At 33.3% G+C, this 15824-nt stretch overlaps 3 protein-coding genes and 1 non-coding gene across 4 annotated transcripts; 3 read left to right on the forward strand and 1 right to left on the reverse strand.

Annotated features, from left to right (window-relative positions):
• On the reverse strand, positions 1-2396 carry XTH8 (xyloglucan endotransglucosylase/hydrolase 8). Its single transcript, XM_068636359.2, has 4 exons — positions 1887-2396; positions 1652-1752; positions 1228-1430; positions 1-610 (listed from the first exon to the last, which is right to left on the reverse strand). The coding sequence occupies exons 1-4, from the start codon at positions 2089-2091 to the stop codon at positions 208-210; spliced, it is 912 nt and encodes a 303-aa protein (XP_068492460.1). The 5' UTR covers positions 2092-2396; the 3' UTR covers positions 1-207.
• Positions 2397-3616: 1220 nt separating this feature from the next.
• Positions 3617-3696, forward strand: TRNAL-UAG (transfer RNA leucine (anticodon UAG)). The gene has a single exon. It is a non-coding gene; the product is annotated as a tRNA-Leu (tRNA).
• Positions 3697-5857: 2161 nt separating this feature from the next.
• On the forward strand, positions 5858-7768 carry LOC137829537 (thiamine thiazole synthase 2, chloroplastic). The gene is made up of 2 exons (XM_068636358.2): positions 5858-7196; positions 7315-7768. Exons 1-2 carry the CDS (start codon positions 6294-6296, stop codon positions 7477-7479), a joined length of 1068 nt encoding a protein of 355 aa, XP_068492459.1. The 5' UTR covers positions 5858-6293; the 3' UTR covers positions 7480-7768.
• A 3059-nt stretch (positions 7769-10827) lies between these two features.
• On the forward strand, positions 10828-12222 carry LOC137827878 (Oligosaccharyltransferase complex/magnesium transporter family protein). The gene has a single exon (XM_068634237.2). The coding sequence runs from the start codon at positions 11010-11012 to the stop codon at positions 12015-12017; it is 1008 nt and encodes a 335-aa protein (XP_068490338.1). The 5' UTR covers positions 10828-11009; the 3' UTR covers positions 12018-12222.
• Positions 12223-15824: the final 3602 nt, after the last annotated feature.

Here is a 15824-nt window from a genome sequence, read left to right on the forward strand (position 1 = left end):
TTTTTGAGGTTTTATAACAATTTATGCATTTCACTAATATTTTTAGTTTTGTAAATAGTGTTCAAAAGGAAGGGAACGAAGAATGAAATAAATAACTTTAAAAGCTTACAAAACCAAAACTGCACATTATTCTAGTGACAATTAACAAATTATAAGCCAGAAAATAACACTCTAAAGAATAGGAACTTTTGCTGTTGGTATATGATATTAATCCCATGGACTCAGTGAACACTCTTCTGGTGTAGTTGGAAAACGTTCAGAATCCTTGCAGTAATCATAGATCACAAGGTTCCTCTGAACCCAAGCATAATCCATTTTCTGATCACCAGATAGATGCCAAGCATCATACTGATCCCACCAATTTTTGGTTGTGGTTGAGACACAAGCAGGGTATGGATCTTCCCATTGGCAACCATCCACACTGAAGTCCTTGTAGGATGACACAAATGGAGATAATTTCCAGTTTGTCTTCTCAAGCCCACCTCTTGTGGCCCAGTCATCTGCATTCCATATGCTGGAGAACAAGTACATGGGTTTCTCATTGGGGAAGAAATTGTTTGCTTCTCCATTGTTCTTGAACACCCTCACAGGAACTTTATCCACAAAAAACCTGTCCACAATTAATTGCATTTGCATCTTTCAGTCAACAAAACTTTCTTCACCTCATCTTAGAATGAAGTACATAAACCACATGAATATTCTATAATTAGAATGTGATATCATATATGACAATATGTGATGTATTATTGGTATTTTAGTTAGATTTGAAACATTTAAGAATAACTCGTGTTAATTATTCACAAGTGGTTGATCTTAGTAGATAAAAACAAAAGTGATTAGAAATGGCATACTAAAAAAGGAATAATAATTTTAAGTACCATTCTTTCTAATCCTTGAGATGTATGGTTCTTTAAGGTAAAAACCATGGATCCTTCTTACTGTCCACGTGATTTATATATATGCACTATAACTTATAAGGTAACAAGATTCGTTTGCTCAAGCTCAGAAACACATCGTGCAATACTTTTGACTATTAAGAACATATAACTTTAAACCTCAGAAACACATCATGTAATACTTTTGACTATTAAGAACAGAACTTTAAACGACAACAGCATAAAGGATATGTTCAAACACGTTTTGAAGAATATAAACACCTTTTGAATCTGAGATTAGGGTGAGAAGAACTCAGGTTAGAAGCATAATACATAATAAGATGGAACTTACACTATCTGATGGTTGTTCCAGAGGATGGAATAGGTGTGGTAGTCCTCAGTTGGGTCAAACCATAACATATGCCTCATCTCACGCCCACCAGTCCCATTCTTGTACACGTTTGTTTGAATCAAATAAGGCTCCCCAGTTCTGTTTCCCAGAAACTCAAAATCAAGCTCATCTCTCTCTGGCCCCGCACCATTTTCTGAGCACATCTGCAACAATTCCCCACTCGCTGAATAAAACTTAGATGCACTATTTATTTATATAATTGATGTTTTAATTCAATAATTTGTACAATGAAGATTTCTTACAAAGATGGGTACAAGTTACTGAGATGATACTTTAATTCTAATCAGTGAACAATTGTAAAAACACTTGGCGACTAAATGTTGTACGATTCTAACTACTGTACTTAAATGCTTTGTACACTTACATAATATGCTGTCACAACACCAGCAGAGTCACCTGCTACCAACTTCAGCTTCATACTGAACCACCCAAATCTGTAGCGTTGTTTTGTTTGAAACCCACATCCTATCAAACATTGAGTGCTTGAGAAACAGCTCAGATATCAAATTTGATGCTAACAGTTGCAATTCTTCTCATCAAATCATAGTATGCAATGCATGTTGAACAAAGTGCTTATTTCAATGTCATGCATTTGGTACCTGTGTCTTTGTCTAGGGAGAGATACCAGATCTGTCCATCTTTAGAGGTAGTAAAATGGTCCTCGGACCACATTATGCTGAAATTGTCCTCAAAAGATCCCTTGGACACAGCTGCTTCTGATGAATGCAAATGAGCAAGAAAGACTGCTGCAAGGAAAATCACCATGGACACTGAAGAAGCTGAAGAAGAGATCCTTGAATCCATTCTGAGTGGGAGGAGAATACGAACTCTCACAACACAAGGGAGGGTTTCTCGGTTAGATCTCAGAAACCGAGAAGGGGGGCACTTCAATAAATGACCATCACTTTTAAAATGGTTTTAGCACTTCCAGTTGTAACATCATATGCTGTTGTTCTGTTCTTCTTAGATTTCTTTGTTTATTTAATTATACTGCATGTGCCAGTGCTCAATTGTACAGATTTGCCCTTTTTGAATAACAAGATCCTAGATATCTTACAAATAAAAATGATACAGAATTAGTAAATATATAATTTTATTAGAAATAATCTAAGAATATAGTGAAAAGTAGAGTGAAATATATAGATGATCAAGTGAGAGAGAGAATGAGAAATAGATGAAATTTGAGAAAGAATTGAGGAGGCAAGGGCATATTGGGGAAAAGAAATAGAACTGTGGGACCTTAGCCAGGCTGCATTTGCAAATTGCAATGGTAGTCTGTCTTGAAGGCTAATGAAAGTGGGAGTGGGGCCCAGCCATCGCATGTAAGAACATCTTTCTCAATAATGGGAACTGCTACACCACCGCCACTACCATTTCCATTCATTTATTATATTTTTACTTTAACTTTATTCATGCTGAAATTTAAATCTTTGATTTTTTTTATTTAAGGATTGGGATTCGACTAAGATGTGGAAAATGATGCGAAGGAAGGAAAATAGAATGAAAAAATGAGTTATTGGATTGATGTTATAGATAACAGATTTTTTCTAATAAATAAATTTATAATATTATTATTTGGTATTGTGTTTAAAATGAATAGTGATAAATTATTTATTTATGTTATCCATATTTAGTTAAAGCATTATAGGTGAAGTCCACTAATTAATTAATATTGTCAATACATTAAAAATGAATAAAAATAATTTTAAAAAATAATTCATTTTAATTTTTTTTATTTATTAATATTTTATTGTTTTTTATTTATGATTTTATTATTATTTGTATATATTAGTTTATATATTTTTAATCTTGATAATTGATTATTTATACTTATAGGCCATTTTAATCCACAATTATTTGGCTTTCTAATTTTTCTCACCTCTACACACTAAACAAAAATGTGAATTTAATTTCTCATCACATTAACTTTGATCCATGTTAAGACCAAGAGTATTATTATAGCTTCTAGGTATAAACACAAGTCATGTCTACTTTATTTTCATAAACAAAACTTATACATTAAACGTAATACCAAACAAACATGTTGAGAGTATCAAGAATTTTTATTTATGTTTCACTTTGTAAGCAGGTGCAATATTATATATTTATTATTAAATTATTTAATTATAAAGTTAAAAATAGGAATTGAATATTAATAGTACTCGATAGTCATTAAATTATTTAATTCAGTTTAAATAAAATTTTAAAAAATAACAATACTGTATATGTAATTTCATTTGAAGATTTAAAGTAATTTCTTTGAATGCATTTTTTATTTTTTCAATTGAAAGTGTTTAATAAATATTATAACAAGAAAGTATCATCAGAAGACAGTTTGGCCGAGTGGTCTAAGGCGCCAGATTTAGGCTCTGGTCCGAAAGGGCGTGGGTTCAAATCCCACAGCTGTCATTATGTTTTTCATTTTTTCAAGTTTCATTTATTGTTGATATAACTTATAAGGGTCAAATATAATTAAAAGAATTCCATGATTATATTATAATAGGAATATTCGTTACATTTAAAAATATTACAATTCAATTCAACTTAAATAAATCGGATTATAGTTTAACTAAATTTAATTCAACCTAATCTCACTCAATTTTCTATATGTTAATGTAAAAGTAAACTCGATCCTTATTAAATAAGATTAATATTAATGGTCATAATAATAAGAATAATAATAATTTATTTATTTATTATTCTATTAACTAAATTATATTTTGAAAAGTTCAATTATTTAATTTTTCAAATATTAAAAAATATAATATATTTTTAAAAAGAAAATTATTCCTACGTAATTCAATCGGTAGACCGAAAGCATAATATAATTTTTCGTTCTTGTTATTCATTATACGTCAATATCACAAGTTTTTAAGAAAAAAATACATTTTAAAATAGCAACAGACAATAGATACATTAATTTATTGTGAATTTAAATTATAGTTCATTTCAAATTAAAATAATTACAAGTATGTTTTATTCAGTCGTTATTAATCGACTGTATTTTACTGAGGCAAAACTACGTGTTTATTTTATACAAGAGTGAATGCATTTCGATATATGGTTCTCAATATTGATTTTTACAAAAGTTAATCATAAATCAACTTCAAATCGATTTATAAGCACTCAATTTTATAATTTATAATGTTACTATTTATAGTTATATGAAATTTTTAATATATTTTCTTACATATATACTTATTAGCTTGTATACACTATATATTTAAGCAAATTCTCTCTCCATCTCAATATCTTACCCTTATACTTTCATATTAATTTGAAAAGTCAATTTTAACTTTTTTAAAACAATTTAAATATCCTAAATAAGACATAATCTCACTTATTTAAATAATCTTAGTTGCACTCTGCATTCTCATATTTTCTTTTCGGTCCATACATTTGTCCAGAACTTCCATTTTCTTTCCGGTCCATACATTTGTCCAGAACTTCCATTCTTCTCTAGTTGTAGCATTTAGGAGAATAGTTATATCATTTGAGTATGTGTGAAAGAGTTTATAAGAAGATTCGTTATATTTGATGCAGTGCAAATATGATTTTTTTTTTTAATTTTGTATTTCATTTTTGCACATTACTAGTTCTTTTTTGAGTTTTGTGGCTTTCAAAAAAATGAACAAAAACACAATCATCACAAGTAAAAACACCACAAAACTTACTCCAACCACCAGCATTCACTATCAGTCATCATCACCACTTGAAAATGAAGAAGAAGTATCACACTCTCTATCATACTTAAAAGGGTATTGTTTATTAGAAATCTCATATTGACGGAAGATAAAGACATTTAATATATAAGTGGATGTAAAGCACACTTTATAAATTGATTTTATAAGATTTAATTAGAGTTAAAATTCACTTTTTAATATTTTAATATTGTATCAGAGTGATTTATAATCTATTTATAATCTATGTTGGTTAAGAGCCTTTTATATTATATATAAATGTTTCAAGCATGTATTGAGTTATACAGATGAAATCATGTCAGCAGCAAAAAAAAAATTAAGGAAAATTTTCTATAAACTTTTATGAAGACACTGAAGCCGAATCAACCATTGTTGAATAATTAATGGACAGAGGAAAACAGATTTTGCTCCACAACACAACTAGCTTTTGTTGAAGCTACTCGTAATTGGGCCAGCAAACATCTAATGGACCCATAAGTTGGCATAAATGGATATTTTACAGGTGTCTCTTTAGGACTACCAGCAGCTACCATTTACTTTTTGATTTCATTTTCTTTCATCTTTCTCACTTTTGTTTTTTCTTCTTTAGAGCTACATATCAACCACCACATAATTTAATTTTAGTAATCAGTTTTATTTATTTTCATCATATAATTTTTCTTTTTTCAATTTTATTCTAAATTCTTTTTATCTAAATTCAAGTATTTATTCTACCTTCTTATATTACCATAGATTTTTTTAAAAAAACTGTTAACTAACACATATACACTCAAACATTGAAAAAAACATGTAATGATATGATTTGTAATATATTATTCTATTATTTAACATTTAATAAAATAATATCATAAAGAACTAAATAAAAAAATAATATCTTTTCTTGTCATTTTCTGTCTAAAAGCAACATAATTTGTTTTTGGTATTTATGATCTGAAACATAATAAACAAATAACTTAAAAATGGTTTATGGCAGAGAAGACAAGTGATGGAACTGGTTCGTAATGGTAAACCATGGATTCTGGTGTGGAAAAGAAATCAACCACTTTACATGAAAATATCCCAAATGGAACGTTCTGCGCCTTTCAAATTCTATCTCCTCCTACACAAAAAAAACCATGGAGTTGATAGATTTTTGAGCAAGATATTTCACCATGGCCAGCCCCATGAGAGCCCCATCACTGCCCCATCACTCTTGGTTTCCTTTATAAAACCCCACTCCAGTGCACGGACAAGTATCAAGTCTTCAACTTTTCTTCTGTTCTCAGTGTCTCTCCCTTCCAAAAACACATAATCCATCAAACTCTGATGGCGGCCATGGCAACCACTGCCCTAACTTCAAACCCCAAACTCTCATTCTTCGACCACAAGCCCACCTCCTTCCATGGAAAGCCCGTTTCTCAGTCCCGCCTCACACCCACAAAATCCTCCTCCAAACAACCCACAATCTCCATGTCCTTAACTCCACCACCTTACGACCTCCAATCCTTTAAGTTCCAACCAATCAAAGAATCCATAGTCTCACGCGAAATGACGCGCCGCTACATGACCGACATGATAACCTACGCCGACACCGATGTCGTCGTAGTGGGGGCGGGCTCCGCCGGCCTCTCCTGCGCGTACGAGCTGAGCAAGAACCCGGCGGTGAGCGTCGCCATAATCGAGCAGTCAGTGAGCCCCGGCGGCGGCGCGTGGCTCGGTGGGCAGCTCTTCTCCGCCATGGTGGTGCGCAAGCCCGCGCACCTCTTCCTGGACGAGCTCGGCGTGGACTACGACGAGCAGGAGCACTACGTGGTGATCAAGCACGCGGCGCTGTTCACCTCCACCATCATGAGCAAGCTCCTGGCGCGGCCCAACGTGAAGCTCTTCAACGCCGTGGCGGCGGAGGACTTGATCGTGAAGGAAGGGAGAGTCGCGGGGGTGGTGACGAACTGGGCTCTGGTTTCGATGAACCACGATACGCAGTCCTGCATGGACCCCAACGTGATGGAGGCTAAGGTTGTAGTGAGTTCCTGCGGGCATGACGGACCCTTTGGCGCCACCGGAGTTAAGAGGTTGAAGAGTATTGGCATGATTGATAGCGTCCCTGGAATGAAGGCCCTGGACATGAACACTGCTGAGGACGCTATTGTGAGACTCACTAGGGAGATTGTGCCTGGCATGATTGTGACTGGCATGGAAGTTGCAGAAATTGATGGTGCTCCAAGAATGGTATGTTAGCCTTACAATTTTGTTTATATACTGACCAATAACTTTTGATAAACTTGTGGATTAGGGCTTGGTTTGGATTGAGTGGTGATCAAGGTTTTGTGGGTGATATTTGGTGCAGGGTCCTACCTTTGGGGCGATGATGATATCAGGTCAAAAAGCAGCTCACTTGGCGTTGAAGGCTTTGGGGAGGAATAATGCAATTGATGGAACGTGTGGAGTTGGAAGGGAAGAACCAGAACTTGTTTTAGCTTCGGCCAACACTGAGGACATTGTTGATGCTTAAACTTTATCATCACATACCTTTTCTGTTTCACCTGCAGCCTATGATTTGAATTCTGGAATAAATAAAGAAAAGTGTGAATGATGAAGGATAAAGAGACGGTACCTGTTATGTCTGTGTTTGTGTGGATTGACAAATTGTCACCACCAGCCATGTAACTGTAAGTAAGCAGCCAAAAATCAAATTATCGGATCAAGAAGAGATAGGTTAAATTACCCTTCGGCCTGCTTGTTTGTGTTAAATCATAAAGAATTGTTTTATTCTATAAAAACAAGAGTTGCAGTATTTTTAATTGATTTTTTTTTTAAGTATGATATTTTGTTGTTAGAACATAGTTATTTCCAAAAACTTGATTGTGAAAAGATAATTTTTTGAAAAAAAGAAATATGTAATACCACAAACATTTTTAATAAAAAAAACTGTAAAAAGGGAGGGACATATTGATGTTGAGTTTAATAAAAGCAACTTTTTTTTTTCAAATTGGTTGATTGTAGAAATACTCCCATTTACTTTTAGAATAAAGTTTGTCTCAAATTCCAAATAGTTAAAACAATAATTCTACCACTTTTTTTAAAATAAAATATTACATTATAATAAAACAATAATTTACTTAAGTATTAAATAAATTGATTTCAAGATATCATTTCTAAGTTCCGAATTATTTTTCACCCGTACCCGTATATTGATACTTTTAATTTAATTATTATACTTTTAATTTTAATTAAAAGAATCATATTTTTCATACTATCACGTTACGACCCTTAATATTATTATTTTAATATTTTTCATATTATATAACTACAAATTTATACTTTATTATATATTTATATTTAAATCTATAACATTAAAAATTTATATCACTTTCATTAATTGTCAAAGTATCATTTTTCGTTAACAATTACCAATGTGATAAAAAAATATTATTATTTATGAATCTTACATGACACTATAAGAAAATCGTAAAATAAAAATCAATTTTAGAAACAAAAAATAATTAATTGTTATAATGACTAAATTAAAGATCATTTTAAAGACTCATTGTGTACTCAATACATTCATAACATGGTATCACATAGACAACAATTAACACAAGTTAAACTACTAAAAAAGGTCATAAGAATTCAAAGTTATTAACTAAATATTGAAACAAATACTCAATACAATATATATATATATATATATATAAACACGCACAAAATCAAATAACACATGAATCTCCATAACCAAAATATTCATCAAGGAATATTCATTGATGTCTTCCTGAAAATCTATATTAAGCATTATTTACTATATAGATTTAACACATGACTCATTTTAACACCTCAGATATGCAACCTGACTCATAGTCTACATGACTTAGACCATTAATGAAGTTATGAGATCTTTGTTATAATATAAACATTTTCTCAATACTTATGAACAATAGTGGTCCACATATCATTCCAGATTTGTGACTTCAAAATCACACCTCATACATAATCATGTCATTTCATGCATATCATACATTTCATAAAAAACAATAATCACTCAAGCACAAAATGAAACATTTTTACCTAACACACTTATATACAACAACTACATTGGAACATACCAAGTGAAGATAACTTAAACTGAGATATCATATTATAGTTTCACTTGGGTGAAAATAATTTCGCTAGGTGAGGGTATTATATGAGCAGTGACTCAGACGCTATTTCGTTGGAGTAAGGGCATCAAATGATACTCTCACTAAAATTATTCAGATGAAATCACAACAGTGGCCTTGTTATTTAAACGTAACTACCTCCATATATTTTTAAAACATATTTTTTTTTATCTAAAACACTATATTCTTTCTTTCCAATATGATATTTGATTTTACATTTGACTCAAGACTCGATGGAAGTCTAGATTTAGACAAACATGAAGGGACCCTAGTTTTACAAATAAAACGAAGGCTATGAAAGTATTATGATCATGGAAAGCGCCAGATGCATGCACATTTGAAGTTGCTCAGAGTCTAAATGTTTACTGGAAGCGTCAAATGCAAATGCAAAAGAGGTTTTTCAGATTTACAAACAATTTGAGCACTTAAAATGCAACTGAAGTCCAACAAATTCCTCAAATTATTGGGGAACATTAGATGTTGATGCAATTTTTTTGGTTTCCTGTTGAATATCTTTACTCTGACATGCAACCCCAAAGCTTTAGACTCACATGCAACTCACAATATTCAAAATTAGTCGGTGTGGAAAGATAATACTACAAGGATTTTTACAAGAAAGTACTATACCTTTAAGCTTACTAACTACAACTTCCTTACCTTAATTTTGCTTCTTTTTCGAGAAGATTTCATGCACCGAGGTTGCTTGACACTCCAAAGCTTCATTTGAAAATTGTTTTAATGAGAACATTACTTGGTATTCCAAGTAACAAGTAGTGTGGTGTTTCAAGTAAGAAAGAGTGCTCAAATAGGAGTTTAAGATGAAATAGTAGGAAAAAAAATTCTTCCTTAACAATTAGTTTAGCGAGATGCATTATTCAAAACAAAAAACTCTTCCTTATACAAATAAACAACTACATATTTAATTAAAAGTTAGGTGATTCAAAAAATATTTTTGTACTTGTATAGGTAAATATGACCTAGATAGTACCTGAAACTGGTTGTACAATTGCTGACGTGTTGGTGATATCCTTGCTCCTTTCTTCAAGTCTTATTCCTCAATTTCTAGTGCTCGGTCGTGGTTGACCTGGAATAGGTAATTCGACGATCAAGTAAGTACTCTGTGTAAAGAGTGTATGTTTGTAAACTGATTAAAGCGTACCTTACACCTCTGTAGATAATTTATTTACAGTGTTTAGTCATAGACCCTTGTTGCAATGGGCTGAATCAATCAAATATCAGTTGTTAATTAATTTATAGCACGATTCTCAATTTATAGGGAGATATATTAGTATATTAAAGAATATTTGGAATATCTTTCAATTGTTCACTGTTTGATTAATTTCTTAGAACATAATTTGGGATCTTATTACGACTCATCAAGAGTTCCTCATAACTGTCGTTGTCATTGTTGTCATCATTAGTTTCGAAGTATGTTTTAACACGATCGGTCGGTCACCGGTACCGATCGGTACAATTTTAATTTTTTAAACAACAAATATTTTCTATAACTCATATGATAAAACATATCATTTGCATTAATATTCATAAAAGTATTTACATAATTTTTAATTATTCTTTTAACTTTTAAAGAGATTAATTCCAAATTATTTTTCTCTGAAAGGAGGGGTCAATTTATTAGCATGTTTCATTAGAACTAGTAATTTGGCATCACAAGACAAAAACAAAAAAACTTTAGAGAGAGAGAGAGAAAGTGAAAGAGTAAATTTAAATTATAATAAACTATAATTATATAAACGTTTCTGGGAGTGGAAATTGGGGTATTTTTTAGGAGTGTTTGATATTGTGAAAGACTGAGAGTCTTTCTCTTGTTGTGCTCCGTGCAATCGTAGACTTCCAAACCGTCTCCTCCAATCCCATCCATTGAACAATGTCTCCATTCCGGAAGCTCCTATTGCTGATCCTCACGGTGGTCGTCTCCTCCGCGGCGGCCTCCAACGATGAAAGAGTGAGCGAATTGCTCTCCCTTCAAGCCAGATCCAAATCGGGCATAATCCGTCTCAACGACCAATCGCTCTCCCGCTTCCTCACCTCCGTCAAAACCCCGCGGCCATACTCCATCCTCCTCTTCTTCGACGCCGCGCAGCTCCACGACAAGCCGGAGCTCCGCCTCACCGAACTCCGCAACGAATTCGCCATCGTCTCTTCCTCTTTCCTCACCAATAACCCTTCTTCTAGTTCCAAACTCTTCTTCTGTGACATCGAGTTCAAGGAGTCCCAGCTCAGCTTCTCTCAATTCGGCGTCAACGCCCTCCCTCACATTCGCCTAATTGGGCCCAACATGTCCCTGAAGGACTCCGAGCCCATGGACCAGGGCGACTTCTCCCGACTCGCTGAGTCCATGGCCGAGTTCGTCGAGGCCAAGACCAAAATCTCCGTGGGTCCCATCCACCGTCCCCCCGTCTTCTCGCGCAACCAGTTGATCCTCATCGCGGTTGTCATCCTCATCTGGATCCCATTTTTCATCAAGAAGGTTCTCACGGGGCAGACCCTTCTCCACGACCCTAAGGTCTGGTTGGCCGGTTCCGTCTTCGTGTACTTCTTCAGCGTTTCCGGGGCTATGCATAACATCATTCGCAAGATGCCCATGTTTCTCGTGGACCGCAACGACCCTTCCAAACTCGTGTTTTTCTACCAGGGTTCCGGGATGCAGCTTGGTGCAGAGGGTTTTGCCGTGGGGTCTCTTTACACTGTTGTGGGCCTTCTCTTGGCGTTTGTTACCCACGGGCTTGTCAGGGTTAGGAACGTGAGCGTGCAGCGGGTGGTTATGATTTTCGCGCTCTTGGTTTCGTTTTTGGCCGTCAAGCAGGTTGTTCACTTAGATAACTGGAAGACGGGTTACGGGATTCATGGGTTTTGGCCCTCTAGCTGGAATTGAGGTTTGATGACGCTTCTGGGTCTGATTCCCATTTTGAAATCTAAACATTAGCTAAATGTCTTCTTATGTTGGAACTTTGTCGGATGGCATACTATATAGCTTGTTTTTTAGTACTAAAGTTTTTATTATCCGGGTACTACATTTTCGCTTGATGTGTTATCATTATTAGTTGTGATTGCATAATGCTGAATTGCATTGTTCTGAATTGCTGCTGCTAAATTGATTGTTATATTAGTGTTGTGTCGAACCATTCCTTTTAATGATCTATTGATCTTCAAGCTGACGTATGCTGTCGTGCTGCAAGTGCATGATTGATATCTAGGACGTGGTTGGTGTGAACTCAAAACTGCAATCCATAGTTTCTTATCAAGTTGCTTAAGTTCAGCAAAATTTGATCCGCTTGGCACTTCCGTTTAGAATATACAACTTGCACTTTAGAGAGCCTAATTATGTTTCCTCTGGTACAGAATTGACAGAACCAGAAGTTTATGCAGAAGTATGGTCATACCTTGGGCTATAGCATTTGTTTTTGTCAGTACCATCATGCATTAGAATTGGTTAAATAGTGTTTCTTTACAAGGTCTTTTATTGATTATCACATCAAAGATCCTATGCTTCATTGTGAAATTTATAGTTTATTTTTATTTTATTGAGATATCCTAATGCATGAGTTAAATATGGTAATCTTCCAGAATCATTTTCAATATTTCCATGGTCATGCTTCCATCCTTTATGATAACACATTGTATTGATCGAGGAGGTATTTTTTTTTTACCTTTCTTTTTAGGTCGAAAATTCATTTGCTATTTAATTGTACATTGCATATTATCCTGTGAATTTTTGGGAAATTCTGGTTGTGATTGGTGTCAGATGGAATTTTATCATCATTCATCTTCTACACCACCGCGTCTTGGAAGTCTATTTTTTGGTATTCATACTTTAGTCAGTGGGTTTAATATCTAATTTCTCCTTTTTCTACACTTGAGTCTGTCTGGCTTAGTAGGTAGAAACGGGCAGGTGAAACAAGCGGGTTGGAATTATTTTCAACCGGAGAAAATTAGTTATATATCCTTTTTCTGTCTTTTCATATTTTTGTTATGCCAAGCAACTGTAAAATGACTTTCATTCCAAGGTTTTACCTTCCCACTTCCAACCTCTCAACATGCAAGTGGTTTATAGCTGTAAGGGATCTGTGCATGCAAATTGGCTATCACGGAAAGAAATGGCGTCTGTCATCATTTTGATGGTTAAATTAGATCTAGTGGGATATCCATGTTCTCTACTTTGATCGCTCTATCAGCATTTAAAATTCATGGGTATAGATAAGATTATATGTTGAATCGGAATTTGCTGCAGTCACAAATCCATATATCAACCACAGACCACAGTCAGCAAACTAAGTTGTTAGATGAAGATGAGATTAAATGCCTTATATTTAAAGTGTTTCAAATCTGATTTACTGGAATTGGAATCAAAATCATTTGTTCATCATCCATCAACTCCGATTTGTTGACTGGTGTGATTTCATGAATTTGTGACTGCAGCATATTTGAGTTGATTAGATTTCCAGTTAGACGTACTCAATTTTTTAGTTCGAAAATATATCTGTTTTGGATTTTCTGATGTATTGTGTTAAAAACCTTCTTGTGTTGAACGGTCAACCTAATGGCCGATGTTGGTGTAAGGTGTAAAGTTCTAGAACAGTGGGAAATTTTAAGTTTGTAATTGTTTTGTCACATAAAATAAAGTTTTTTTTAGCTTTTTCACGGCAACCTGATTTACTGTTGCTGATTCAACTCTGCTTTCAGCATGCGTTCTGCATTTCACTATAATGTGTTAAATAACGTGGGATCCTGAGGCAATGTTTGGATTGATGATAGGATATAGAATGGAGGAGGAAAGTAAGTGGACACTTTTGTTTGAATTTTATACATTAGGATGGAGTTCATTGAAAAGTAATGGGTAAAGATTCATTCTATTTTGTTACACACAACCATTTTTCATCCCCTTCACTTTGAGAGTGTGTGATGGAACATCAATATTTTATCATGTATTGACTTTTTTAGCATTGTTGTTGTTAGGGAAACGACAAGGAATCCTTCCCACTTTAGGGACAGAATTGATTATGGGTATTAGTTGTGAAGAGAATGGTTGATGTAACTAGAATGCCCTTACATGAACCTAAAGGATGCATTATTTATAATTCAAGAAATATTTAAAAAATGCAGTAAAGTTGAGTTGAGAAAGAGAGGAGATAGATTTTTTTTTATCCTGGTTTCACCAAACCTAAGTCTAGTCCCAGCAAAATATGTTTAAATTCTTCATTAAAATCTATAAATCCTTGCAATTAAACAAGTAAGTCAACTTTTGACCTACACAAAAGGCCTTTTAGAAACCCTTAGGAAGTCTACAAAGAAACTTAATACAAATATATTGCTTAGAAAACCTATTTCGTATCTATACCAAAACGTAATGCTTGAGAGGATATCATTTGAATGTGATACAATTGAAGTTCCCTTTTTTTATATGAAATTTTATAATTTTTAGAAAATTTTACAATTAATTTAAATTGAGTCAATTAAATAAATGATGTCAAGTTGACAATGTATTAATCTTAATTGAAATAATAAAAAGATAATATGAATTCAAGAGAGGAAATGGAGTAAGAATAATTTCATATTCTTGTATTTTAGGTTAATTGTAAAATAATTTTAATTAGTCAAATTACTCTTTTAATTTAATTATTTTAAATTATATTCAAACTATTTTTTTTCATTAAAAATCTTTGTAAAAGTAAAACCATTCTCCATCCACAAGCTTTTGACATTGAAAAACTGTTTCCCTCACATTTAAATGGTATTTTAACAATTTGGTATTTACCTATAAAGTGTGTCATATGTGATCTATGACAACAAAACCAGGGAGGGAGAAAGAAAGCTAAATAAAACACAGACAAATTGGGAGAAGTATAACTATAATGAAAGAGCAGACAAAAATCATAGATATTTTCTGTGCATGAGTAGTGAGTGCAGGAAAGTAGTTAGTTTCTTTTTTCAATATTATTTATTTGTATTCTTTTTTTTAAGATTAACTACGTGTAGTTATATAATTTATAGCGTACATATGAGCTAATAGTTCCGTGATGATGTAAATGTCGCTCTCAATAAATATAACCACAAGGTAAAAAAAAATTAAGAACGAAAGAATCACTTTTGTGTCAAAGTAATCGATTATTAACAGTGTTTTGTGAAATCAATTGCAGTCTCATATTAGCTACGACATTGCTAAAAAATTCCGAAAGTGTGGGTTACTCTTCTTTTGGGTCGTATTAACAGCCTAAAAGATGTGCTTTCAAGAGAAAACAGGCTCATCAAAGAAAGATATTGCGTTCTACACCCCGTGTTTTTAAAACTGTACCCCCATTTTCTATCCCTAAAAAATATATTCCAGATTGCACGTATGTATTTTTGGATCCATAAAATATATTCTTGAATGTATAATCCAGAATTTAATGCATTTTTATTGCACAATCTGATATGTTTTTCTAGATTGAAAATACTTTCTAAAATGTACAATTCATAATATATTAATGTATTTTAAATTGTACATTCCGAAAAGTATTTCCAGACATGGATATCAGATTGTGCAATCCATAATACATGAATACATTCTAGACTGTATATTCCAGAATGTATGTGTTTTTTTGAAAAAAAAAGTTTGTACAAGACCAACATATGTGCGTGTAATTCATAACATTTGGTTAAACACTTGCATCCTACTATAATATAAAGACCATAACTTAGCATC

The sequence above is a fragment of the Phaseolus vulgaris genome, chromosome 7 (assembly GCF_051622355.1).
Source record: "Phaseolus vulgaris cultivar YP4 chromosome 7, ASM5162235v1, whole genome shotgun sequence".
Classification (NCBI taxonomy): Eukaryota; Viridiplantae; Streptophyta; class Magnoliopsida; order Fabales; family Fabaceae; genus Phaseolus; species Phaseolus vulgaris.